Source organism: Myripristis murdjan, chromosome 18, assembly GCF_902150065.1.
Source record: "Myripristis murdjan chromosome 18, fMyrMur1.1, whole genome shotgun sequence".
Taxonomy (NCBI): Eukaryota; Metazoa; Chordata; class Actinopteri; order Holocentriformes; family Holocentridae; genus Myripristis; species Myripristis murdjan.
Window position 1 is genome coordinate 5,634,289 of NC_043997.1, and position 27,519 is coordinate 5,661,807.

The 27,519-nt window shown below is 42.1% G+C and overlaps 2 protein-coding genes and 1 pseudogene across 6 annotated transcripts; 1 reads left to right on the top strand and 2 right to left on the bottom strand.

The window, feature by feature from the left end:
• LOC115376874 (gastrula zinc finger protein XlCGF57.1-like) overlaps positions 1 to 6,315 on the bottom strand; it is a 42,760-nt pseudogene extending 36,445 nt beyond the window's left edge.
• Positions 6,316 to 6,451: 136 nt separating this feature from the next.
• Positions 6,452 to 25,711, top strand: LOC115376885 (zinc finger protein 501-like). 4 transcript variants are annotated; one of them, XM_030076706.1, is made up of 3 exons: positions 6,452 to 6,708; positions 10,980 to 11,173; positions 24,457 to 25,711. In XM_030076706.1, the coding sequence occupies exons 1-3, from the start codon at positions 6,516 to 6,518 to the stop codon at positions 25,114 to 25,116; spliced, it is 1,047 nt and encodes a 348-aa protein (XP_029932566.1). In that variant the 5' UTR covers positions 6,452 to 6,515; the 3' UTR covers positions 25,117 to 25,711. The 4 variants fall into 4 exon arrangements, with proteins under 4 accessions (XP_029932566.1, XP_029932565.1, XP_029932564.1 ...); XM_030076705.1 differs by lacking the exon at positions 10,980 to 11,173 and having other exon boundaries at positions 24,263 to 25,711; XM_030076704.1 differs by lacking the exon at positions 24,457 to 25,711 and having other exon boundaries at positions 10,980 to 12,521.
• LOC115376883 (zinc finger protein OZF-like) lies at positions 17,362 to 20,160 on the bottom strand. Of its 2 annotated transcripts, XM_030076702.1 has the most exons (3): positions 19,926 to 20,159; positions 18,180 to 18,785; positions 17,647 to 17,779 (listed from the first exon to the last, which is right to left on the bottom strand). In XM_030076702.1, the coding sequence occupies exons 1-3, from the start codon at positions 20,053 to 20,055 to the stop codon at positions 17,772 to 17,774; spliced, it is 744 nt and encodes a 247-aa protein (XP_029932562.1). In that variant the 5' UTR covers positions 20,056 to 20,159; the 3' UTR covers positions 17,647 to 17,771. The 2 variants fall into 2 exon arrangements, with proteins under 2 accessions (XP_029932561.1, XP_029932562.1); XM_030076701.1 differs by having other exon boundaries at positions 17,362 to 18,785; positions 19,926 to 20,160.
• Positions 25,712 to 27,519: the final 1,808 nt, after the last annotated feature.

Here is a 27,519-nt window from a genome sequence, read left to right on the forward strand (position 1 = left end):
AAGCCCTCAAAGTCGGAGTGGCCAGAGCCAAAATCTCATTTTTTCTCATGGAGTTTGGTGCGCAGAGGCTGACACTTGGCACTAATTAAGCCCCTGGAGTCTAAAGTAAAAGTCTGACGGCTTTGAAAACTATGCAGATGGAAAGAGGACAAAAATTCCTACAAAAATATGTAGTTTTGATGTGGATTGGACCAAGTTTGTGGGAGCTGTGAAGAGTTTTCAAACATTTTTGACTCTGGTGTGCTCTGCTCTGCACTCTGCCTGGACATGTGACTCACTCTAGCTGCCTCAGGAATGCGCAATACACACCCATTGTAAGAGCTCAGAGGGAGCAGAAAACACTCTCAAACTAAAACTGCCATAACTCAAAAACGGTAAAAGATAGCAAAATCATGTAAATGGGAGATTTATAGATCCGAGTCTCGTGACTCGTTTAAACTTTGAATCAGGTCTGTAACTCAAAGGGTGACCAAGCTGTGACACCTCAAACAGGGGTGGGTTTTCTGGATTTCTCCATTGGATTGAATGAGGATTTCTCTGTCTGCCTGCATTTTGGTGTGATCATGCAGCAGCTGCCAGTACTCGTGTCGGTCACACACTAGGACTTCCGCGGCCTTTCAAAATAAAAGCCCAAAACCCAAAAGTAATCCAGGGGAAAAAATCCAGGAGTAATCCAGGGGGAAAATAAGCTTGCTTCGTGATACAGGCCTCTGCTATAAGTTTTTTGTTTTGTTTTGTTTGTTATGCCACGTTTGTCTCATACAAAATGGCCTATTTTTTTGTTTACTCTTTGCAGTAATGTGTTCTTTTGCTTCAGAGTATCCAACTTTTTATTTTGTTGATTTTTCCACAAAGTTACACTACACAGTTACACTGAAACACATCTGGAGAAATGACTTCAGGACAGATTCAATGAAGATTTTATTAACACACACACACACACACAGTATATATATAAACGTATTGGTCGACCTCCAGCTTCCACCGCCAGGAGCTTCTCTGACCTCTCATTCTAAACTAACTGACATGAGAAAAGAAACTTGACGTTGAGTCTAACAGCAGCAACAAGAATTTCTCTCTTACATGAGCCTGCAGTAACACAAAAAGTGTGTGAGCAGTGTCAAGGCATGGCTGCATCTCCAACCACAACACTGACTGACAAGGGTTTGACTTTGCTTGTCCTGGGCGTTGGACTCTCAGCAAGTTCTCTGCTTTATTGTCCTGTTGAACAGTCCAGCTGAAGCAGCAGCTCTGCAGCTTCAGCTCTTCGGCTCTGACCATCACACTTGTGCTGCTTAAGATTTCCAGACTGGCTGTAACTTCTCCCACACACACTGCAGCTGAACGGTTTCTCTCCTGTGTGGATTCTCATGTGCTTGTCTAAGATACGCTTATCTGAAAAGCTTTTGTCACATTCTGAGCAGCTAAATGGTTTCTCTCCTGTGTGAACTCTCATGTGTACCTTTAAGTTAGTTTTATCGCTAAAACTTTTATGACAAATTGAACAGCTAAATGGTTTCTCTCCTGTGTGAACTCTCATGTGTACTTTTAAGTTAGCTTTATCTCTAAAACCTTTATGACAAACTGAGCAGCTAAATGGTTTCTCTCCTGTGTGGACTCTCATGTGTACTTGTAAGGTAGTTTTATCTCTAAAACCTTTATGACAAACTGAGCAGCTAAATGGTTTCTCTCCTGTGTGAACTCTCATGTGTACATTTAAGTAAGTTTTATCGGTAAAACTTTTACGACAAACAAAGCAGCTAAATGGTTTCTCTCCTGTGTGAACTTTCATGTGTCTGTTCAAGTGATTTTTACGTGAAAAAGTTTTGTCACAACCTGAGCAGTTAAATGGTCTCTCTCCTGTGTGGACTCTCATGTGTCGTTCAAAGTCAGTTTTATCTCCAAAACTTTGATGACAAACTGAGCAGCTAAAAGGTGTCTCTCCTGTGTGGACTTTCATGTGTCTGTTAAAGTTATTTTTAAGTGAAAAACTTTTGCCACAAAATGTGCAGCTGAATGGCTTCTCTCTGTTGTGCATCATCATGTGCTTATCTAACATTTGTCTTTGTTTAAAGCTTGAACCACCAACAAAGCACTTCCACTGTTTCACTCTTGTGTTTTGGTTCACCGTGTCCTCCATGTCATCCTCACTGTCATCAGTCTTAGAGTCAGAGGAGTGTGAGGAGAGGAGCTGGCCATTACAAGCTGGTTGGAAATCAGCAGCTGGATCTACGTTCTTGGCCGATTCCTCTCCAGCAGCTTCTGTTTCCATCTTTACAGTGGAGCTGCTGGCCGGAGGCTCTCCCTCTCTGCTCTCCTCAGTTTGGCTTTGATGAAGCTGTGAGGGTCCAGCTTCCTCTTCATCATCTTCATTCTTCACAGTGACAATGGTGAATGGGACGTTGATATCTTGAAGCTGCTCTGCCTCCTGACTGGCCCAGAGCTCCTGCTGCTCCTCTTTAACGTGTGGTGGCTCTGGCTGCTCCTGGTCCACACTGGGGCTCCACTCCTGCTTCTCTTCTTTACACACCAGCAGCTGCTTGGGCAACACTGAAACACACACACACACACACACACACACACACACACACACACACACTGGTGGACACCCATTGCAAAACTGAGTTGTTGGACCTTTTTAGGGGCTATGATACAACACAAGCTACTATGTCCATCAAAGACTCTGTGAGCTGCTGAACTTTTTGTGAAATTTTACAAACAAAGAGGCAGCTTGGAAATACAAGGGTACAAGTATACAAGGAAGTTTATTGGTCATTATACAACAGGTTGTATAATGAAATTAAAATATGGTTCCCTCTTGATTGATTAATTGATTGTATAAAAAATAAAATTATTAAACATGGAGGAGTGCAGTAGGGCTGAACGATTAATTGCATTTGCGATAATATCGCGATATGATAAAACGCGATTTCCTAACTGCAACTTGCGTGATTATAAGTTGGTCACGAGACGCGAGCTACAGCGAGTGGAGCTGTATATGTTGCTCAGTGGCAGGTGTTGTGCTGCAGAACATGCTGTGCTACCGCTGCTACTTCACGGGGTGACACTTTCAAACATTTCGGCCAGTGATCCCTGTCTTGAGGTTTTTGGCTTGCCAGGCGCACTGGTGCTCGGCATTTTGGCCAGACAACTGTCATATATGGTTTTGCGGTATTTTCTTAAGTGCTGGAACAAGTTCGTAGTGTTATCCTGTGAAGTAGCAACGGTAGCACGGCATGTTCTTCACAACACCTGCCGCTGCGCAACATCTTCTTTGAAACCAAAATAATTCCACACCACCGACGTGCTGTTCCTCTTCGAGACTAGTCTCACTTGTGTCAGTTTCTGACTGCTCCGTTGAGCCAGAGGCCATTGCGCAACAGCTGGGATCTCCACGAGGAAAAACATGTCTGTATCAGGACAGACAACGGATGAGGCTCCAGTGTTTTGGGCACACATTGCATCTTGCCAATGTTAAGTTATCATGTCGTGTGTGAGTGTGTTACTGACTTGGGAGCAGTAAGATACATATAATTTTAATTTATTATTTTTTTTCTTAAGACTGTAAATTTTGCACAGTGTTTAAAAAGTGCATGCCTTGTGTTTTTACACTACCTTTTTCTTACAGTGACTTTGTTTAAATTACTTAAATGCACAGTGGCAAAACCACAGATTTGTTGTTCTCATGTTTCTGTATTCTGTAATGAGCAGTGAAATAAAAATGTCATTTATTTCAAGTCATACATCTTTTAATTTAATTCTAACAAATTGGCCCAGCCTATGGGAAAGAACATTGTATACAAAATGTATCTGTAATATTGTGTTGGCCAAATTTAAATCAATCATTACGATTTTTGGGTTGGAAAAGAGGATAAAATAAAAAATCACATATTAAATCGCAATCGCAATATTGGGGGGAAAAAAAATCGCTATTAGATTATTTTCCCAAATCGTTCAGCCCTAGAGTGCAGATGGTGCATTAAGTAGTCTCACAGCCTGAGGGAAGAAGCTGCTCTGTAGTCGGGTGGTACGGCAGCGGATACTTCTGTACCTTTTGCCTGACGCAGCAGGGTGAACAGGCTGTGGCTGGGGTGGGTGTTGTCTTTTAGCTCTGCGCTAAAAGACAACACCCACCTTTTGGCTCTGCGCAGGCACCTCACCTCCCTGATATCACTGATGCTTGGTAGATGGGTACCAATGATGTTTTGGGCAGTTTTAATCACTAAAATAGCCCTATATGGTTTATGGGCACACATGGATATAGAGATGTTTTTTTGTTTTTTTTTTTGTTTTTTTTTTCGTTTTATGATAGAAATCAAGCAGCGACCAACAGACCCCTAGACACATTTAAGCAAACAGACTATTTATAAACTCTATTTGTTTTTGCTGTTAACGTCGGCAAAGGCAAAAAACACACAAACTTGGAGAACCAAGAGAAAATTGTAAACAAAATTAGCTTACAAATAAAAGCTGCTAATTCTGGTTTAAATAGAAAAATAGATTCACTTTTTTTTAAAAAATTCAATACTTTTACCTCTAACCCTACATTAAGTTGAATCCTGTAGCAGCAAAACTTTAAAGTCAACTTTAAGTCATGATGCAGGATTAACTGTAAACTGACTTTTTTTTTTTCAATGGCTTCCTTTTCAGATTCTTTGAGGGGGGGAAACAAAGTTTCAGAGTTTCAATAGAGTTCCCCAGTGGATGCAACAACTGTATCCAACACTTTATAAAAAGGACAGCATCAAATTTGATCATGAAGGCTAAGTAATCCCATAAAACCACGTGAAACAACTGTTTGCAGTTGTTGCATCCACTGGGGAATCGATTTGTATTGTAAACTGCAGGGCCAGCTGTATGCATGTTGCAATGTAACAAATTCATTGTAGTCACTATAGTTTATAAACAGCAGTCACAAGTTAATCTGGCAAACAGCAAGAGGCTGTGTGGTTGTTTTTGCCTGACATTAAATACTTTTGTGTGTGTGTGTTATTTTTTTTTTTTTACAAAATAAATATCTGCAATGTTTTCAGAGTAAACGATGAATTTATGTGCAAACCGTTATTTACTTGTTTACTGTTAGGTCCACAAGTATTTGGACAGATAAACAATATTCATAATCAGGGGCACCGCCAGGAATTTTGGGCCCCATGATAAAGAAAATATATAGATATTTACTCGATGATGGTTTAATAATTTTATATTAGTTTTTACCTATTTTTTGGGGCCCCTGTCAGGCAAGGGCCCTTGGAATTGTCCTAACTTTTCCCCCATATACGGCGCCCCTGTTCATAATGTTGCCCTTGCACACCACCACAGTGGATTTGAAATTGAGTAATCAAGACGTGATTGAAGTGTAGACTTTAAGCTTTTATTAAAGGTTTTTCAGTAAGTATACAGGACCTGGAGGAGGCCGTGTAGTTGTTATTGACTGACATATGTTATATTGTCAGACGTAGCGTGCAACAGGTACGCTAGTCTAGTGGTCTACTTAAATGACTTGCTTCCTTTAGGTTTCACACCCGGTATCGAACCCCGGGTGGATATTTTTTTTTATTTTGAAGAAAATAAAGCAAAATATGGAGTAGATTTCTGATCCCACCGTTTCACTAAACCACATGAACCACCAACAAGCTAAGTTGAGCAGATAGTTAGCCAAGTCTAGAAAATTATGAGAGATTTAATAATAGTCATTCAGGCGTTCGCGAGGTCAGCTACGTCCCCTCGCCGTGATTAGAACACCTACTGTTGCCACGAGAAACGCCCGACGTTTACAAACAAAAGGTCACCAGTTAACATGGAAACCAGTTAATCCGTAACACCGGGTTCACAATGGGGCTCTGTGGGCTGGCTACTAGACTATAGTCTATCCCTTGCAACCTGAAAACAGCGTTAGAGAATTTCCCTGGCTGGGATCAATAAAGTATATCTATCAATCTATTTAGCAGCTATGCTAACTGTTAGCGACCTGCAGGATTATTCCAGATTATATCCAGCTGCGCTTCAAACTTTGTTGGGAAAAAAAATCATGTGAAGCGGACAAACCTGTCGGGAACAGCCGGGCTCCGGGGTGTGAAAGCGCGTCCAGCAGCTTCCTCTGTCGCTCGTTGTCCTCTTTCAAACGGGAGATCTGCTCCTTGTAGTCCGCCAGCGCTCCGTCCATCAGCTCCGAGATCCGACCGGCAGCCGCATCCTGACGCCGCCGGACCAGCGAGCTCAGCTCCCGCAGCTCCGACATCCTGCTGCACCGAGCTGCTCCTCAGCGTGCAGAGGTGTAGACACCGAGCAGCATGCAGGGGATTATGGGACAGAGAGAGAGGGAGAGAGAGAGAGAAAGAGAGAGAGAGTGGGGGAGAGAGAGAGAGGAAGAGGAAGAAAGAGAGAGGGTCACGTGAGCAAGAGTTCAAAATGCGTCACGTGATTCTTCAACGTGATGCATTTTGTACTCCTCTCTCTCTCTCTCGCTACTTGATGTCCAGACTCCTGCAGTCTGAGGAGCAGCTCGGTGCAGCAGGATGTCGGAGCTGCGGGAGCTGAGCTCGCTGGTCTGGCGGCGTCAGGCTGCGGCTGCCGCTCGGATCTCGGAGCTGATGGACGGAGCGCTGGCGGACTACAAGAAGCAGATCTCCCGTTTGAAAAAAGACAACAAGCGACAGAGGAAGCTCCTGGACGCGCTTTTACACCCCGGAGCCCGGCTGTTCCCGACAGGTTTGCCGGCTTATAGGGTTTTTTTTTCCACCAAAGTTTGAGGCGCAGCTGGATATAACCCTGCAGGTCGCTAACAGCTAACAGTTAGCATAGCTGCTAACGCTGTTTTCAGGTTGCAAAGCAAAGACTCTAGTCTAGTAGCCAGCCCATAGAGCCCCATTGTGAACCCGGAAATGTTGAGTAAACCAACGTTTTATTGCAGAAATGTTAAGTACAGGTCCCCAGTATACAGAAACAGCTGGATGCTAATTTGCATATGTTGGTCAATTTGCATAATCGTCCATATTGACAATATACTTTGTTCTGTGTGGCCAATTTCTACAATATGGGAGTGGTTTTAGAGGATGCTGAATTCATTTTTGACACTTGACGTCATAAGGCCTCATCAGATCACAATATCGATTCAGTATCAATTAGTGATAGCCAGAGTTTAAGCTCACTTCCTTCAAGATGCAGCTCAGTCGGTTAGCCGTTAGCACACAAGCTAACTCTGCTGGTGAGCATATGCAGTTTTTTATTTATTTATTTTTTATTTTTTATTTTATAGATATAGATAGATATAGATATAGATATATAATCTGCCATCATAACCTTATTTACACCTAATCCTATGACCTCAACTGATTTTTTTTTTTTTTTTTTCTTTACCAACCAGGCGATCACTTCAAACAATTTCAGAAGAGAGTTGACATTTGAGAGACTTGAATTTTGGGTGTCAGCGCCATTTTTGAAGGTACATGAATGTAAACAAAAGGATTGGGGAAGAATAAGAAAGAATAAAAAGAGATGGGGAAGGAAAAAGAAAACGAAGGAGGACCCTACTTTGACAAACTCAACTTAAATGCGAAGCAAAGGTGCACAGAGAAACTGCAAGTTAATGGTGTTGATCCATATGTTTTGACGACCAAGGGCTGGATTCAAGACCTTGATGTACTCCCTCCACTGACTTTTCCAGACATTGTGAACCATCTCGTTTTTGGACTGAGAGCATATACGTTAAAAGAATTCAAAACCTATAAATCTTTAGAAGCCCATGAGCAGTTCAGCAGTGGATGGGTGCAAGATTTGCTAATTCAAAAGCCGGAGAACTACGAGAACACGCTTTTCAAAGTGGAAGTGACTGTTCTGTGCAGAGAAGTGAAGACAGTCACAGACAAACCTGCATACTGGATCCCTGAACAGACTCTGTTCTTACCTTTTCTTTTATCTGCTGGTACGGGTTTTTAACTTTAAAAAACAAAAAAAACGTCTGCAGAGCATTGTGCATGAGTGTAGCAAGATTGCTGGGTCTACCCTAAATGACCTGCCATCCACCCTACAAAAATAGAGCCATTAAGAAAGCCAGATCAATCCTAGATGATCCTAGTCACCCCCTACACTCAGAGTTCACACTGCTTCCGTCCGGCCGTAGATTTGTATCAAAAAGATGTAAGACCAACAGACACAAGAACTCTTTTATACCCACTGTCACTAGTTTTTTAAACACTATCACATGGCTGTTTTTTAACTAGTATGGTTCATTGGTTTGCATTGGTTTTATTGTTTTTTTTTTTTTTTTTTCTTTATGTTGTATTTATTTATCATGTCCACTGTCTCGATGAGTTGTATGTCCATGTATGTATGGAGGAGTGTTCTCTCTGCTGGCTGCACAACAAATTGCCCCATTGGGGATAATAAAGTTACCTTGACTTGACTTGACTTGACTCCTGGATGGCGAGACTGACAGGCCTGGCTTGAGGACTTCCAGGAAAATCAGCACAGCATCACCTACACCTTTGGAAATCAAACACTTATATGCAGATCTCCATGAAGCTGGTGGCAAATCTGCAGTACTGAGTGTGCTGCTGGACTACTGGTCATCAAATCGTATGGATCAACACTGTTAATAACTTGCAGTTTCTCTGTGTAACTTTGCTTCGCCTTTAATTTGAGTTTGTCGTAGTAGGGTCCTCCTTCATTTTCTTTTTCCTTCTCCATCTCTTTTTTGTTTTGTTCTTCTCCCCTAGCTCTTATTGTTTCTCATGTTCTTCTTGTTCGTTTTCCCAATCCTTTACTTTACATTCACATTCCTTCAAAAATGACGCCAACGCCCCAAAGTGCAAAGTGGTGTGAGGTAACTTCGCATTCTCTATAAAAGAAAAACCTGAACTTTAGGTTACTCTGTATTCCTTGTCACAGATGTTAGCTGGCTAAGAAGTAGTTAGTTCTCCTTGTCATGATGGCTCCACAGAGAAGCTCTACTTTCTTCTCTTTTGGCAAAATGAACAAATGATAGAAGATCAAACTATTTTTTGTCAAATGCAACAGCATAATGAAACTCAGTTGAATCCACCAAAAGAATCCAAAAAGAAAGCCATTAAAAAAGTTAACTCTCCTCAAGTGTCAGTTTACAGTTAATCCTGCATCATGACTTAAAGTTGACTTTGAAGTTTTGCTGCTACAGGATTCAACTTAATGTAAGATTAGAGGTAGAACAAATGAATTTTTTTTTTTTTTTTTTTAAGTGAATCTATTTTTCTATTTAAACCAGATTTAACAGCTTTTAATTATAAACAACCTAATTTTGTGTAAAAATTACTGTTGGTTCTCCAAGTTTGTGTGTTTTTTTGCCTTTGCCAACCTCAAAGGAAAAAATGAATAGAGTTTAAAAAATACTGTAGTTGACTGCATAAATAAGGATGTGGCGGGTGCATTATATGCAGGGGCGCCGCCAGGAATTTTGGGCCACATGAAAAAAAATATATATACACTACTCACAAAAAGTTAGGGATATTGGGCTTTCGGGTGAAATTTCAGGATGAACCTAAAATGCATTATAACCTTTACAGGTGAACTTAATGTGACCTTCTGTAAACTTTTGAATGCGCATGTCCAACTGTTCAATCTTTCAGTACTTTTTGCACAAGTTGCTGTTTTCTAACAAGGACTTTAACAAAAAAAATCAAAATTCACATCAGGTGTTTGATGCTCCAGCTCATCGAGGTCGTATCATTAGGGAACGGCTGCTGGAGACTGGGGTACCTCAAATGGAGTGGCCTGCACTTTCTCAGACCTGAATCCCATAGAAAACCTATGGGATCAGCTGAGTCGCCGTGTAGAGGCTCGGAGCTCTGTACCCCAGAACCTCAATGTCCTGAGGGCCGCCCTTCAAGAAGAGTGGGATGCCATGCCTCAGCAGACAATAAGTCGACTTGTGATCAGCATGAGACGTCGTTGTCAAGCTGTAACTGTTGCTCAAGGGCACATGACAAGTTATTGACACTGACATTTTTTGTTGTGGTATATCCACCACTGTTGTTGGCTTTTGTTTCAAGAAATTGTTTGAGATGAGGAAATCACCAGTGTATGCTTCTACTTAAATGCCCTACTTTCATGATATAATATCACTGTAGCGTGAACTTTTTACATTTTCCATAAATTTCACCCAAAAGCCAAATATCCCTAACTTTTTGTGAGTAGTGTAAATTTACTCGATGATGGTTTAATAATTGTGTCTTAGTTTTTGCTTATTTTTGGGGGCCCCTGTCAGGCAAGAGCCCTTGGAATTGTCCTAACTTTTCCCCCATATACGGCACCCCTGATTATATGTGTGTCTGGTAAAGAGTCTGATTGCCATGGAGACAAAGGATCTCCTGAAATGCTCTGTTCTGCAGCCAAGTGCTACAGCTGTTCCTCTGTTGGGCAAAGAGTCTGTGGAGAGGCTGTCCTGCCGTAACTGTGGGAACCACCCCGCTGGCTGAAGCTCAAGAGATCCTTTTCATAACATTTGGCTGTGGAGGTGGACCTTCCAGACAGGATGGCTGCTCCTCTGTCTTCGTGAAAGTCCCAGGAGGCCCCCCTGGTGCCCCCAACATATTTGCTTAAATGTTTATAGGGATCTATTGGTCACTGCCTGATTTCTTTTATAAAATGAAAAAAACATCTCAAGATCTATGTGTGCCCATAAACAACAGGGCTATTTCCAACCTGCCTCTTAGTTTGTAAAATTTTAGAAAAAGTTAAGCATCTCACAGATTCTTGGATGCACGTAGTAGCTTGCATTTTAATCGTAGCCCAAAAAAGGTTCAACAACTCAGTTTTGCATTTGGTGTACACCTTCCAGTTATGGTTTCCTTAATGTGTGTGTGTGTGTGTGTGTGTGTGTGTGTGTGTGTGTGTGTGTGTGTGTGTGTGTGTGTGTGTGTGTGTGTGTGTGTGTGTGTGTGTGTGTGTGTGTGTGTGTGTGTGTGTGTGTGTGTGTGTGTGTGTGTGTGTGTGTGTGTGTGTTTCAGTGTTGCCCAAGCAGCTGCTGCTGAATAAAGAAGAGAAGCAGGAGTGGAGCCCCAGTGTGGACCAGGAGCAGCCAGAGCCGCCACACGTTAAAGAGGAGCAGCAGGAGCTCTGGGCCAGTCAGGAGGCAGAGCAGCTACAAGATATCAAGTTCCCATTCACCGATGTCACTGTGAAGAGTGAAGATGATGGAGAGGAAGCGGCCAGGAACGTAGATCCAGCTGCTGATTTCCATCCAGCTAGTAATGGCCAGCTCCTCTCCTCACACTCCTCTGACTCTGAGACTGATGACAGTGAACATTACGTGGAGGAGGCTGGAGAATCTCAGTCAGGTTCATCCTCAGTGAGTGAAGTCCTTGTCAGCCTTGGCAGATCTGATGTTATAGAGAAACCATCTTCCTCCTCTGTGAACAAAAACACAAGAGTGCAACAGTGGAAGTGCCATGTTTGTGGTTCAAGCTTTAAAAAGAGACAGAAGTTAAATAAGCACATGAGGATGCACAAGAGAGAGAAACCATTCAGCTGCCCATTTTGTGCTCTTAGATTTTCACATAAAAGGAGCTTAAACAGACACATAAGAAACCACATAGGAGAGAAACCATTTAGCTGCTCAGAATGTCACAAAAGTTTTTCAGATAAGCGTATCTTAGAAAGGCACTTGAGAGTCCACACAGGAGAGAGACCGTTCACCTGCTCAGTTTGTCATAAAGGTTTTAGAGATAAACCTTCTGTAAAAGTACACATGAGAGTTCACACAGGAGAGAAACCATTTAGCTGCTCAGAATGTGACAAAAGCTTTTCAGATAAGCGTATCTTACAAAGGCACATGAAAGTCCACACAGAAGAGAGACCGTTCAGCTGCTCAGTTTGTCATAAAGGTTTTAAAGATAAACCTTCTGTAAAAGTACACATGAGACTCCACACAGGAGAGAAACCATTTAGCTGCTCAGAATGTGACAAAAGATTTTCAGATAAGCGTGTCTTACAAAGGCACATGAAAGTCCACACAGAAGAGAGACCGCTCAGCTGCAGTGTGTCTGAGTGAAGTTACAGCCAGTGTGGACATCTTAAACAGTATAAGTGTGATGGTAAGAGCTGCAGAGCTGCTACTTCAGCTGGACTGTTCAACCGGACAATAAAGCAGAAAACTTGCTGAGAGTCCATCACTCAGGGCGAGTAAAGTCAAACCCTCGTCAGTCAGTGTTGCAGTTGGAGATGCAGCCACGTCTGAACACTGCTCACACACATCTTGTGTTACTGCAGCCTCATGTAAGAGAGCAAATCTTGTTTTTGCTGTTTGGCTCAAAGTCAATTTTCTGTTCCCATGTCGGTTTGATTTTCTGCTACATGTCAGTTAACGTCACGGGCAGGAACTCAGCATTTCTTATTCTTTGATGGAATTCTGTTTTCACACGTGGATTTTGTACAGTGGTTACACACTTGACTCTAACGGGAGACATTTTTAACATGTTAATGGTGAACAGTTCAACAGTGAAGGGAAATCTTAATGCTTCAGCACACCGAGACATTTTGGACAATTCTCTGCATACAGCTTTGTGGGACCAGTTTGGGGAAGGTCCTTTTCTGTCCCAGCATGACTGAGCCCCAGTGCACAAAGCAGCCCCATAAAGGCATGGCTGGCTGAGTTTGGTGTGGAAGAACTTGAGCGGCCCGCACAGAGCCCCGACCTCAACCACGTCCAACAACTCTGGGATCAACCAGAACGGAGATTGTGACCTGAGCCCTCTGGTCCAACATCAGTGTCTGACCTCACAAATGCTCTTCTGGATTTAGAATGAGAGATCAGAGAATCTCCTGGAGGTGGAAGGTAGAGGTGGAACAATACTTTTGTTCATATACTGTGTTTGTGTATATATGTCAATAAAATCTTCATTGAATCTGTCTTTAAGTCATTTCTCCAGATGTGTTTCAGTGTAACTGCATATACTGATTTGTTTTTGGGGGTTTTTTTCTCTGGTGGTGAGAGTGAGAGACCTCTTGATGTGATATTTACAACTTGGGACATTTAAACTCTCCACAAACCAACAACCCAGTCCAGTTACTGCATTTTTTAAAAAATCGAACCCATTTTTGTAACATCTCTCCCAAAGTCCCTGTGTCTTTTGATCCTTCCCAAAATGCTGTTCTATCTGGACATGTATGGGTCTAGCTACTAAATATAGTTTAGAAAATATTAGCTTTGATTACATGTAGCTGGCTTCAGTTGTGGTTATGTGTGGGCTGAATGACCACTCGGCGAGATGCAGGGAAGCTGGAGTTTTTCTGCCGAGGGTTTTGCCATGGATTTATAGATTAACCCAACCCCCCCTCTCTTCTAAAGGAAACTCTTCTGGAGCTTATCAAGTTTGATATATGTTAATACTAGCATACTGTTAAATAAATAAAGCATTCTCTGAAGCAAAAAGAAAACCTATAGCTGCAAAGTGTAATCTTAAAAAATAGGCCAGTTTGTATTTTATTATGAAGCCATAATTCCTTAAGCCATAATTAATGGAAAGCATTTCATGTTCAATTTCAATTCAATTCAATTTTATTTATTTGTATAGCCCAGAATCACAAATTACAAATTTGTCTCAAAGGGCTTTACAGAAAAATAGAACATCTTCTGTCCTTAGACCCTCACATCGGATGAGGAACAACTCCCTAAAAAAAAACCTTTAACGGAGAAAAATGGGAAGAAACCTCAGGGGAGCAACAGAGGAGGGATCAATAAAGTCTATCTATCTATCTATCTATCTATCTATCTATCTATCTACCTATCCCTCCCCAGGACAGACAGACGTGCAATAGATGTTGTAAACACAGAAAACAACAACAAAAGATATACATGCATAATACAAAGTCACTAAGGTGTAAAGGAGATCTGAAAGATAGGATGGGGCAAACCCATTTAAGATTTTGTAGGTTAACAGAAGCACCTTAACGTCAGATCTAATATGCACAGGAAGCCAATGAAGGGAGGCAAGAATTGGAGTAATATAATCAAATTTTCTTGTTCTAGTTAAGACCCTAGCTGCAGCATTTTGAACCATCTGGAGACTTTTGGTGCTGGCCTGTGGGAGACCTGAAAACAGAACATTGCAGTAATCAAGTCTGGCTAAAACAAATGCATGAATTAAGGTCTCTGTGTCAGCCATGGACAGGGAAGACCGAATTTGTGCTATATTACGTAAGTGATAACAGGCGGTCTTGGTGATATCCTTGATGTGCCTGTCAAAGGATAAGCAGGGATCAAAAGTAACACCGAGATTTTTGGCTGCCACACTTTGTGAACTCACACAGTTGTCAAGTAGAACTGTTCAAAACAGTGTCTATGTCTGGGAAGGCCGACTACTAACATCTCAGTTTTATCTGAGTTTAATAGTAGGAAATTTAGTGACATCCAATTTTTTACCACAGCCAGACAGACCTCTAATCTATTGATCTCTGTGGGATCATCAGCCTTTATGGGCAAATATAGCTGAGTATCATCAGCATAACAATGGAAATTAATACCATGGCTACGTATAATTTGTCCAAGTGGCGAAATGTACAGGGAAAAGAGGAGAGGACCCAGGACTGAGCCCTGAGGTACCCCGCATTTAACATTGGAGAATTTGGATCTAGTATTATTGTACATGACACACTGTGTTCTTTCAGATAAGTATGCACGAGCCAGGCCAGTGACACCAAAATTCTGTTAGTCTATCTAATAGAATGCAGTGATCAACAGTATCAAAGGCTGCACTGAGGTCCAGTAATAGAAGCAGTCCACATCAATAGCCAACAGAAGATCGTTGGCAACTCTAGTAAGTGCTGTCTCAGTGGAGTGACAGGCCCTGAAAGCTGATTGGAAAGGCTCATACAGCTGATTCACTGCCAAATGGGTGGAGAGTTGTTGAAATACAACTCTCTCAAGCACTTTAGACATGAACGGGAGATTGGAAACTGGGCGATAGCTATTTAAGGAACTATAATCAAGATGTGGTTTCTTTAAAAGCGGTCTGACCACAGCTGTCTTAAAGCTGCTGGGCACAATGCCAGTACTAAGAGATAAATTAACAATATCTAGCATTGTAGAGCCCAGTAAAGGCCAGGATTCTTTATAAAGCTTGGCAGGTAGCGGATAAAGAAAGCAGGTTGTCGGTTTAGAGGCTATCACAAGCTTAGATAAGGTATCAAGTGAGTCAGCCTCAAAAACCGAGATAATAAGGACTGTTGGTGAGCTAGCGACTACCAATGAGTCCGCAGGAGCTGCAGCGGATTCAGAATAAATTTTTTGCCTGATTTCCTCAACCTTGTTACTAAAAAAGTCCAGAAAATCATCTGCTGTAAGTGATGAGCTAAAACTCCAGGCAACTGCTGGCTAAACGCAGCAACAACAGAGGGACCAATATGGCGCCTAGTGATTACATCTGTGCCACCACTAACAAGACAGGCCAGTGATGCCTCAAATTTAATAAGAAAATGATCTGACACAGCAGAGGTGGCTGATAAGACAGTCAGATCAGAAACAGCAATCCCTTTAAACAAGACCAGATCAAGGATATTACCATTGCAATGAGTTGCCTCTTGAACAGACTGAGTAAATCCAAATGTATCAATAAGATTTGAAAATGCTTTACTCAGTGGATCATCAGCCTTATTTATACAGATATTAAAATCTCCAAAAACCAAGATCTGTTCAGAATGGGTAACTAAGCCTGACAAAAATTCACCAAAGTCATCTAAAAACTGAGAATAAGGACCAGGCGGTCGATAGATCACCACCATATAAAATGGAGAAAGGCTATTCATGGCTGATGTTAACTTAGCATAAAGACTTGAAGTCTATGGAAGTTGTTAGCCTGGCTCTGTGAAAAAAGTGACAAAAAAAAAGACAACCACCTTACAGCAGCTCTGAAGCTGTCTGATTTACACAGTGGATCATGTGGATTTGAAAAACATATCTTACAATTTAAAAAAACATTTTTGAGGAGAAGATAATTAGTGCTGGATTTTTTGTTTTGAGGATAGAGATACATTTCCGCCGGCTCAGCCAGGGAGCCGCACCTAGCCACAGAGATTGTCTGTGGGTCTGCCACTGCACCGGGCTCCCGTGACCATCAGAATGTCCACCACCCTAATCATTCATGTCCAGCACCACGGGCTGCACCGTGACCGCCTCCGTGTCCAGAACCATGGACAGCACCCAGTCCACCACTATAATCAGCACCATGGACCACAACCTGATTACCTTCATATCCAGCACCACGGACAGCGCCTTGTTCAGCAGCAATATGTTTTCTTTTTGCTTCAGTGTATGCTGTATTAACAGTATGCTAGTATTAACATATATCAAGCTTTACAAGCTGTGTTATCAAATATGTTCTGTTGGTGAAATGGTTCTTTTGATAGTAAAGGTCACTGACCTCTGATCTAGTCTCTTGTGAGATCATCAGTTTTTCTAAACTTTTTTTTTTTTTTTTTTTGATGTACCCAAACCTTTTGGTCAATACTTATATTTTAGTAAAAAAAAAAAAAAAAAAAAAAAAAAAAAAAGTGTATTTACACTGCTCTGCCTGACTCTCTTGCATTTGGATCCTAGTATTTCCTAACTCCTTCTAGCTCTGGTGCTCCCTGGTGCACCTTTATGAGTAGAAATCCACAATGGTTTATACTGACAACACACCATAAAAATCCCATTCATGTGTGAGTGAAGCCAAGTTCTAATACTCACCAGTCACTTTGTGACTCTGGCTGTGAAAACTGCTCTATAAATAAAATTTGCTTACCTACTTAATACATACACTAATAAACAGATTGACAAGACAGAGAAATAAAGATCATATGTAAGTTACGTGATTTAGAAACCTGAAGTGTTTGTGAACTACATAGTCTCTACAGTGTACTTACTCACAGGGTGTGGAAAGTGTATATAAATCCATGACAAAACCCTCTGCAGAAAAACTTCCCTGCAACTCTCTGAGTGGCCATTGACCCCACACGTAACCATGACTGAAGCCAGATACGTTGTTCTTAAAGGTAATATTTTCTAAAATATATTTAGTAGGTACACCCATTTATGTCCGGATAGAATAGCATTTTGAGAAGGATCAAAGGACACAGGGACTTTTGCAGAGATGTTACACAAATGGGTATGATATCAAAAATGTGGTAACTGAACTGGGCTGTTGGTTTGTGGAGAATTTAAATGTCCCAACTTGTAAATATCACATCAACAGGTCTCTCACCCCCACCAGAGAAAAAAAAAGTATCAGTATATGCAGTTACACTGAAACATGTCTGGAGAAATGACTTCAGTACAGATTCAATGAAGATTTTATTCTCACACACGCACGCACGCACGCACGCACGCACGCACGCACGCACGCACGCACGCACGCACGCACGCACGCACGCACGCACGCACGCACGCACGCACGCACGCACACACACACACACACACACACACACACACACACACACACACACAAATATATTGGTCCACCTCCACCTTCAGGAGCTCCTCTGACCTCCCATTCTAAATCCAGAGGAAAATTTGTGAGATCACGTGGCTGCATCTCCAACCACAACACTGACTGACGAGGGTTTGACTTTGCTCGTCCTGGGCGATGGACTCTCAGCAAGTCCTCTGCGTTACTGTCCTGTTGAACAGTCCAGCTGAAGCAGCAGCTCTGCAGCTCCAGCTCTGCGGCTCTTACCATCACACTTATGCCGTGTAAGATGTCCAGAGTAGCTGTAACTTCTCCCACACACAGTGCAGCTGAACGGTCTCTCTCCTGTGTGGACTCTCATGTGCCTGTGTAAGACACGCTTATCTGAAAATTTTTTGTCACATTCTGAGCAGCTAAATGGTCTCTCTCCTGTGTGGACTCTTATGTGTACTTTTACAGAAGCTTTATATCTAAAACTTTTATGACAAACTGAGCAGCTAAATGGTCTCTCTCCTGTGTGGACTCTCATGTGTGTCTTTAAGTGTTGTTTGTCTATAAAACTTTTGTCACAATCCGAACAGCTGAATGGTTTCTCTCCTGTGTGGACTCTCATGTGTACTTTTAGGTTAGTTTTATCGCTAAAACCTTTATGACAAACTGAGCAGCTAAATGGTTTCTCTCCTGTGTGAACTCTCATGTGTACATTTAAGTAAGTTTTATCACTAAAACTTTTATGACAAACTGAGCAGCTAAATGGTTTCTCACCTGTGTGGACTGTCATGTGTCTGTTTAAGTCCCTTTTCGCTGAAAAATGTTTGCCACAAAATGAGCAGCTGAATGGTTTCTCTCTCTTGTGCATCATCATGTTCATATCTAAGTTCTGTCTTTGTTTAAAGCTTGAACCACCAGCAAAGCACTTCCACTGTTTCCCTCTTGTGTTTTGGTTCACCATGTCCTCCATGTCATCTTCACTGTCATCAGTCTCAGAGTCAGAGGAGTGTGAGGAGAGGAGCTGGCCATTACTAGCTGGTTGGAGATCAGCAGCTGGATCTACGTTCCTGGCCGGTTCCTCTCCAGCAGCTTTTGTTTCCATCTTTACAGTGGAGCTGCTGGCCGGAGGCTCTGCCTCTCTGCTCTCCTCACTTTGGCTTTGATGAAGCTGTGAGGGCCCAGCTTCCTCTTCATCATCTTCATTCTTCACAGTGACAACGGTGAATGGGACCTTGATATCTTGAAGCTGCTCTGCCTCCTGACTGGCCCAGAGCTCCTGCTGCTCCTCTTTAACGTGTGGCGGCTCTGGCTGCTCCTGGTCCACACTGGGGCTCCACTCCTGCTTCTCTTCTTTACACACCAGCAGCTGCTTGGGCAACACTGAAACACACACACACACACACACACACACAGACACACATACACAGACACACATACACAGACACACATACACAGACACACACACACACATTAAGTCATTGGCTGCCATTGACGGCTGCCATTCAAATCCAAACGTTGACTGCCAATGACAGCGTGCAACGTCAATTAGACTTTTCAATGGGAGAGTCTCTCTTCCCCCTCCCCCCTGCACACACCCCCACCTGGCAAGGCACACAGGACAGTGCAACACCTTTTCCCCCTCACCTGATCCCCTCCTTCACATCACTCAAGGCCTACAGAGGACGAGTTTATCCCGTCAAGGGGCCCAACATGCCCTCTCTTCACCCATGTCGCACTCACGTCCTGGACCGCAATCACCACCACAGTCACCCACTAAGGAGCTAATCATGTCTGCCAAGTTCAAGCTCAGTCAGATTGGTGAACTTCTAAGCAGCAAATACGTCTGGCAAGAATGAACTATTTTTCGAAGATTATTACAGAGAATTCAGGAAACTCTAGAATATTGTTCTCCACTATTGACCAGCTACTCAACACTGCTCCCACTTCACCACAGTCCTCTGCATCTAGATGTGAAGAACTTGCACTGTTCTTCAATAACAAAATAACATCAATTGGAACTACTATTCCTGTTAATCCAGACACTGATGCAAACGCAGGTGATCTCATAAAATTCTGGGATGTAACCATGGGGATATTCACCAGCATAACATTATCTGAGCTTTGTAAGACTGTCACTGAATGCAACTCCACTACCTCATGTGTTGACCCTGTGCCTACAGTCTTGGCACTGATCACCCTACCCCCAAACAGAGAGGCGGGACTAATCAGTGAAATCACCTGGTGGAGTTGTTGGTTGGAATGAAAACCTGCAGCCTCTTGGCCCTCCATGGCACGAGTTTGAGACCCCTGCCATAGGGTATTTAAGGCAGGGAGCCTAAACTCTATCACTAATCGATATTTAATCGATATCGAGTCTTGTGAGCCAGTGAGCCATCTCACTTGAAATCAGCGTTAGCAGCCATGCTAACTGTTAGCTGTTAGCCTTGCTCGACCTGCAGGGTTATCCATCTGCGCCTCAAACTTTGGTGGAAAAAAAAAAGTCCTGTTAAGTGGACAAACCTGTCGGGAACAGCCGGGCTCCGGGGTGTAAAAGCGCGTCCAGCAGCTTCCTCTGTCGCTCGTTGTCTTCTTTCAAACGGGAGATCTGCTCCTTGTAGTCCGCCAGCGCTCCGTCCTGCAGCTCCGACATCCTGCTGCACAAACGTCCTCGTCAGTCTGCGGGAGTCTGGACACCGAGCAGCATGTGGGGGAGAGTGTCACGTGAGCAGAAGTTCAAAATGCTGCTTCTTCTTCTTCTTCTTCTTCTTCTTCTTCTTCTTCTTCTTCCTTCTTCTTCTTGAGTTTTAACGGCGGCTGGCAAACATTGAATTGCAGCATTACCGCCACCTACTAGTCTGGAGTGTGGATCACTATGACTACCTCCCCATAAAATTAAATAAATAAATAAATAACCAGAAGTTATATCCTCCCTGTTAAATCACTCCTTCTCAAAAACTCAAACATAAACTCATAACTCTTATTCCCTGACTGTTGTTGTAATATTGTCCTGATGTCAAATGGTATTTTATTGTCTGTTTATTTCATATCCCTTGACAATGTATCATTGCATGTTCTATAGTTTCTTGTTGCCCACATTCCCCTGTATTGTGTCTTGATATTATTGTTTCCTCTCTTCTGTTCCGTCCTGTAGCTCTCATTCCTCCCACTTCCCTTTGTATTGTGTAAAACCACCGCCCTGCCCTGTCTTCCTCCCATTGCTTTTGCCCTCTACTCCTCAATCTTTGTTTAATTATATTCTTGATTTCTGATTTACTAATATTAATTTCCAGTTCAAAATTTCTACTTTTTAGCTCATGTGACTCTCTCTCTCTCTCTCTCTCTCTCTCTCTCTCTCTCTCTCTCTCTCTTTCTCAGATGTCATAATACTGAGTAAAAGCTCTCACTCTGCCCCCCTGAAGGAAATCACATGAACTGTAATCTATCTCATTACACTCCCTTCTCTTTGGTTTCCAAGAAGACAAAGAAACAGTTTTAGGCGCATTTTGGTGAGCTTTATCAGAATCAGAACCAGGACAACATTATTTATCCCCAAATGGGCAATTCAGTTTGCAGTCTCCAGTCCTTATAATTTACAATTTCAAATCAAATCACAATGCAATATAGTACTACACAGAAACAGCAATCAACTGTTCCGCAGCAGCACAGCACATGGTGTACATCAAAAGCTCTCTCATGTACATATCTAACAAATAAATACATGTGAGATGGAAGGACAAATATAATATAAAAGACAAATATACCTTTAAATATAGAAGGATAGAGCTACTCTTGATATTTGGCATTTATCAGCCTGATAGAAGAAGGAATAAAAGGGTGTGAATAGTGATTTGTTTTTGTCCTTGTTGTATAATAGCGCCGCCCTGAGGGCAGTAAGTAAACCACATGTCCTTTCGTGAACTCTACCCTGCGTTCCAATACCCATACTACCATACTATTTAGTAGGGAAAAAAAGAATTAGTATGTTCCAATACATACTAAACTACATACTTTGTAAGGGCAGCTGCAGTACATACTAAAAGTAAAAAGTATGCGATTTGGAACGCAGGGCTAGTCTTTAAACTAATAATCTTGGAGCAGACCTTGATGAGGCCTGTTGTTGTCTTTCAGTGACCGCCCACCAAACCAACATACAAATGATTTTTAATTTAACTTTAAAAACTACTGATTTCTGTTAAATTTAATTTCCCTATCACTGTCATGCGCGGTTTCAACACTATTAATGTAGTCAACACGAGCCTAAAATACCGAATGTCAGCAAGTACAGCATGAGCTGTTCACACTAATCCTGAAATACTAACAAGTTTTTTTTTTTTTTTTTTTTTTTTTTTTTATGTAACTGTATTGATATAACAACAGACTCATCTATGATGTGCAGGTGAATTATAAAAATTCTTGCACTGACAACTAATTGCCAAAAATGTTAACAGCATTTGTGCTCTCAAATGTCCAACTATGTGAAATTTCCTTGAATCACGTGACGTATTTTGAGCTTTTCCTCACGTGACCCTCTCTCTTTCTTCCTCTTCCTCTCTCTCTCCCCCACTCTCTCTCTCTCTCTTTCTCTCTCTCTCTCTCTCTCTCTCTCCCTCTCTCTCTGTCCCATAATCCCCCTGCATGCTGCTCGGTGTCCACACTTCTGCAGGCTGAGGAGCAGCTCGGTGCAGCAGGATGTCGGAGCTGCAGGAGCTGAGCTCGCTGGTCCGGCGGCGTCAAGATGCGGCTGCCGCTCGGATCTCGGAGCTGATGGACGGAGCGCTGGCGGACTACAAGAAGCAGATCTCCCGTTTGAAAGAAGACAACGAGCGACAGAGGAAGCTGCTGGACGCGGTTTTACACCCCGGAGCCTGGCCGTACCCGATAGGTTTGTCCGCTTCACAAGATTTTTTTTCCACCAAAGTTTGAGGCGCAGCTGGATATAATCTGGAATAACCCTGCAGGTCGAGCTAGGCTAGCAGCTAACAGTTAGCATAGCTGCTAACGCTGTTTTCAAGTTGCGAGGCAAAGACTCCTCATCAGATCACAATATCGATTCAGTATCGATTAGTGATAACCAGGGTTTAAACTCACTTTCTTAAAGCAGCAGCTCAGTCAGTTAGCCGTTAGCACACAAGCTAATCCCGCTGGGGAGCACGTGGAGTTTTTTGTTTGTTTGTTTTCTATCTTCCACCATTAACTTTTTTTTTTTTTTTTTTACAGCTAATCCTATGACCTCAGCTGATTTTTTTTTTTTTTAACCAACCAGGTGATCACTACAAACCATTTCAGAAGAGAGTTGACACAAACTGATATTTAACAAAAAAAATAAAAAATAAAAATAATAATAATAATAATACTGCTTGAAAACAACACAGCAACAACGGTGTAACTTAATATATATATATATATATATATATATATATATAAAAATATATAAGAAAAACCCGAACTTTAGGTTGCTTTGTATTCCTTGACACAGATGTTAGCTGGCTAAGAAGTAGTTAGTTCTCCTTGTCATGATGGCTCCACAGAGAAGCTTGACTTTCTTCTCTTTTGGCAAAATGAAGAAATGATAGAAGATCAAAGTCTTTTGGTCCAATGCAACAGCATAATGAAACTCAGTTGAAACCACCAAAAGAATCTGAAAAGGAAGCCATTAAAAAAGTTAACTCTCCTCAAGTGTTAGTTTACAGTTAATCCTGCATGTTGACTTTAAAGTTTTGGTGCTACAGGATTCAACTTAATGTAGGATTAGATGTAAAAGTATTGAATGAAAAAGCTATTTAAACCAGATTGAACAGCATTTAATTGTGAACTATCAATTTTTTTTTTTTTTTTTTAAATTACTGTTGGTTCTCCAAGTTTGTGTGTTTTTTGCCTTTGCCAACCTTAAAGGAAAAAATGAATAGAGTTTTAAAAATACTGTAGTCGATTGCATAAGTAAGGATGTGGCAGGGGCATTATATGTATGTGTCTGGTAAAGAGTCTGATTGCCATGGAGACAAAGGATCTCCTGAAATGCTCTGTTCTGCAGCCGAGTGCTACAGCTGCTCCTCTGTTGGGCAAAGCGTCTGTAGAGAGGCTGTCCTGCCGTAACTATGGGAACCATCCCGCTGGCTGAAGCTCAAGAGATCCTTTTCACAACATTTGGCTGTGGAGGTGCTCAGGATTGTTATTTTTTGTACCAAATAGTTAAAGGAAGTTGTTAAGCAAGAAGCCATTGATTTAAGTGGTATAAATTTTGGAAATGTATGTTGTAATGAGGCCACTGTCACCACCGTCAGAGGCAGTTATATTTGTTTTAAATGAATATACGTACAATATGTTTTTTTGGTGCCATTGAATTATTTAAGTATTAGTCTCTTTAATATAAATATATGTTTTTCAAATAAAAAAAAACATTACAGTGACGGTGTTGACAAAAACAAAGTAGCCTAATAACTGGAAAAATGCCTATTTTATGGGAAAAAAAATGCAAAATGAGGAGGTTGCACCGGTACATTGCTGAACAGCCAAGACCTTGGCCTATAATGATATACCTTCAGATTTTGTAATTTAACTCACTTTTTTTTTTTTTTTCAAAATTAAAACCTGTTTTATCCAAATTCCCAATAATCAGTGTTTTTATAAAATAAAAAAACACCTCAAGATCCATGTGTGCCCATAAACCATAGGGCTATTTCCAAACTGCTTTTTAGTTTGTAAAAATTCAGAAAAAATTGAGGAGCTCACAGAGTCTTTGATGCACATAGTAGCTTGTATTTTATCGTAGCCCCTAAAAGGGTCCAACAACTCAGTTTTGCATTTGGTGTGCACCTTCCAGTTAAGGTTCTATTAAAGTGTGTGTGTGTGTGTTTCAGTATTGCCCAAGCAGCTGCTGGTGTATAAAGAAGAGAAGCAGGAGTGGAGGCCCAGTGTGGACCAGGAGCAGCCAGAGCCGCCACACGTTAAAGAGGAGCAGCAGGAGCTCTGGGCCAGTCAGGAGGCAGAGCAGCTTCAAGATATCAAGTTCCCACTCACCGCTGTTACTCTGAAGAGTGAAGATGATGAAGAGGAAGCTGGGCCCTCACAGCTTCATCAAAGCCAAACTGAAGAGAGCAGAGAGGCAGAGCCTCCGGCCAGCAGCTCCACTGTAAAGATGGAAACAGAAGCTGCTGGAGAGGAACCGGCCGGGAATGTAGATCCAGCTGTTGATCTCCAACCAGCTTGTAATGGCCAGCTCCTCTCCTCACACTCCTCTGACTCTGAGGCTGATGACAGTGAAGATGACATGGAGGAGGCTGGAGAAGCTCAGTCACGTTCATCCTCAGTGAGTGAAGTCCTTGTCAGCCTTGGCAGATCTGTCATTAGAGAGAAACCATTCAGCTGCTCATTTTGCAGTCATAGTTTTTCAAAGAAATGTGACTTCAACAGACACCAGAGAGTCCACACAGGAGAGAAACCATTCAGCTGCTCAGTTTGTCATAAAAGTTTTAGAGATAAAACTTATTTAAAAGTACACGTGAGAGTTCACACGGGAGAGAGACCATTTAGGTGCTCAGAATGTCACAAAAGCTTTTCAGATAAGCGTGTCTTACAAAGACACATGAGAGTACACACAAGAGAGAAACCATTTAGCTGCTCAGAATGTGACAAAAGCTTTTCAGAAAAGCGTATCTTAGTCAAGCACATGAGATTCCACACTGGAGAGACCGTTCAGCTGCAGTGTGTGTAGGAGAACATCTGGACATCTTAAACAGCACAAGTGTGATGGTAAGAGCCGCAGAGCTGGAGCTGCAGAGCTGCTGCTTCAGCTGGACTATTCAACAGGACAATAAGGCAGAGACTTGCTGAGAGTCCATCGCCCAGGACGAGTCAAGTCAAACCCTCGTCAGTCAGTGTTGCAGTTGGAGATGCAGCCACGTCTGAACACTGCTCACACACATCTTGTGTTACTGCAGGCTCATGCAAGAGAGCAATTCTTGTTGCTGCTGTTTGGCTCAAAGTTAAGTTTCTGTTCCCAAGTCGGTTTGATTTTCTGTCACATGTCATTTAAAGTCCTGGGCAGGAACTCAGCATTTCTTTTTTTTTTTTTTGGTGGAATTCTGTTTTCAGACACGTGGATGTTTTTCAGTGGTTACACACTTGACTCTATTAGGGGACATTTTTAATGTGTTAATGGTGAACAGTTCAACAGTGAAGGGAAAGCTTCATGCTTCAGCTCACCGAGACATTTTGGACAATTCTCTGCTTCCAGCTTTGTGGGAACAGTTTGGGGAAGGCCCTTTTCTTTCCCAGCATGACTGAGCCCCAGTGCACAAAGCAGCTCCATAAAGGCATGGCCGGCTGAGTTTGGTGTGGAAGAACTTGAGCGGCCCGCACAGAGCCCCGACCTCAACCCCATCCAACACCTTTGGGATCAACTAGACCGCAGACTGTGAGCCGGGCCCTCTGGTCCAACATCAGTGTCTGAACTCACAAAGGCTCTTCTGGATTTAGAATGAGAGGTCAGAGAATCTCCTGGAGGTCAAACATGGAGGTGGACCAATACTTTTGTCTATATACTGTATGTGTATATATGTTAATAAAATATTCATTGAAACTGTCCTGAAGTCGTTTCTTCAGAAGTGCTTCAGTGTAACTATATACTGATTTATTTATTTATTTTTTATTTGTGGTCGGGTTGAGAGACCTTGATGTGATATTTACAACTTAAGACATTTAAATTCTCCACAAACCAACAGCCCAGTCCAGTTACCGCATTTTTGACATCCGTTTCCGTTTGTGTAACATCTCTGCAAAAGTCCCTGTGTCCTTTGGTCCTTCACGTAATGCTATTCTATCCAGACATGTATGGGTCTAGCTACTAAATATAGTTTAGAAAATATTAGCATCAAAACCAACGTATCTGGCTTCAGTCATGGCTGAGTGTGGCTGAATGACCACTCAGGGAGTTGGAGGGAAGCTAGAGTTTTTCTGCAGAGGGTTTTGTCATGGATTTATATACACTTTCCACACCCTGTGAGTAAGTGCACTGTAGAGACTATGTGGTTAGCAAACACTTTGCAAATGTTTATTCAGGTGTCATTCCATGTGGTCACTAAGGTGATAAACAGGACACATTTGTAAGATCCAGGCCTGGAAACCTGGATCCTACAAAGTGTTATGATATAAGTTACAGCTGATCCGATTTACTGCAGGGGGGCAGAGTGGGATCTTATATTCAGGATTATGACATCTGAGAGAGAGAGCTTGATGATGATAGTTTTTTTTTTAAATTATTATCACTCTTTTATTTTGTGCAAAGAGATTGACAGACATGTCGCTTTGAGCTGAAAATCTGCTTCATAGCTGACAAGTTTGAACTAAACCTGTTAATGCAAGTCCAGTAATTAAACTAATCAATGCGGGGATTATGCACTACGCTCCCCTCTACCCATTTGGCAAATGTCCGCTCTCTGGCAAACAAAATAAAAGAACTGCTGCTTCTCGGTTCTAAAAACTCAGACATTCCATCCTTAAGGAAGAAAATCTGCTAAGCCTGTAGTGAGGACGGTGAAGAAATGGACAGAGGAGTCAAAGCTGGAGCTACAGGCCTGCTTTCTCAGACACACTTCTCAGCCATCCAAACAATGCACCCTCTGCTGCTCTCTCTCATCAAAACCCCGAACCCCCACTTGCTCCCGCAGGATCTCCATCACGCTGCCTTGCTTTATATGTGACCATAATAAATATTGCATCAGAAAATTGAAGACTGACTCCGGTCTGTTCTTGGGCTTTCAACAAAAGAATCGGGAGCTAACACTATTATGCACAAGCAGCAGATGCCGGATGCATTTAGTGTTTCTAGTGTAGTGCTAACTTACACCACCAGTCCGCAAGAGGCTTTTAAAAAATAAAAGTCAGAATAAAAAAAAAGAAAAGAAAAAGGTATAATACAGAATAAAACTTCTGTACGCACCACTTAATTTCTAACCACTATTACCACTATTATAAAATACTACAGGCACCAATGAGATCTAAAGCCCATGAAACATGAGCCATGACAGGATGACTTTGTTCTCTTGGTGGCAAAGGAAGTGTTGAGGTAAGTGTCAGTTCAGCTGATTTCCTGCAGGGGGCAGAAAAGGATCTTTTA

Bases quoted from the DNA above. Each gene is read 5' to 3' on its own strand.
- LOC115376885 (XM_030076704.1), top strand. From the start codon at position 6,516: ATGTCGGAGCTGCGGGAGCTGAGCTCGCTGGTCTGGCGGCGTCAGGCT. The intron at 6,709-10,979 runs GTTTGCCGGCTT...TGTGTGTTTCAG, and splicing joins AGCCCGGCTGTTCCCGACAG to TGTTGCCCAAGCAGCTGCTG.
- LOC115376883 (XM_030076701.1), bottom strand. From the start codon at position 20,055: ATGTCGGAGCTGCAGGACGGAGCGCTGGCGGACTACAAGGAGCAGATC. The intron at 18,786-19,925 runs GTTTGTCCACTT...TGTGTGTTTCAG, and splicing joins AGCCCGGCTGTTCCCGACAG to TGTTGCCCAAGCAGCTGCTG.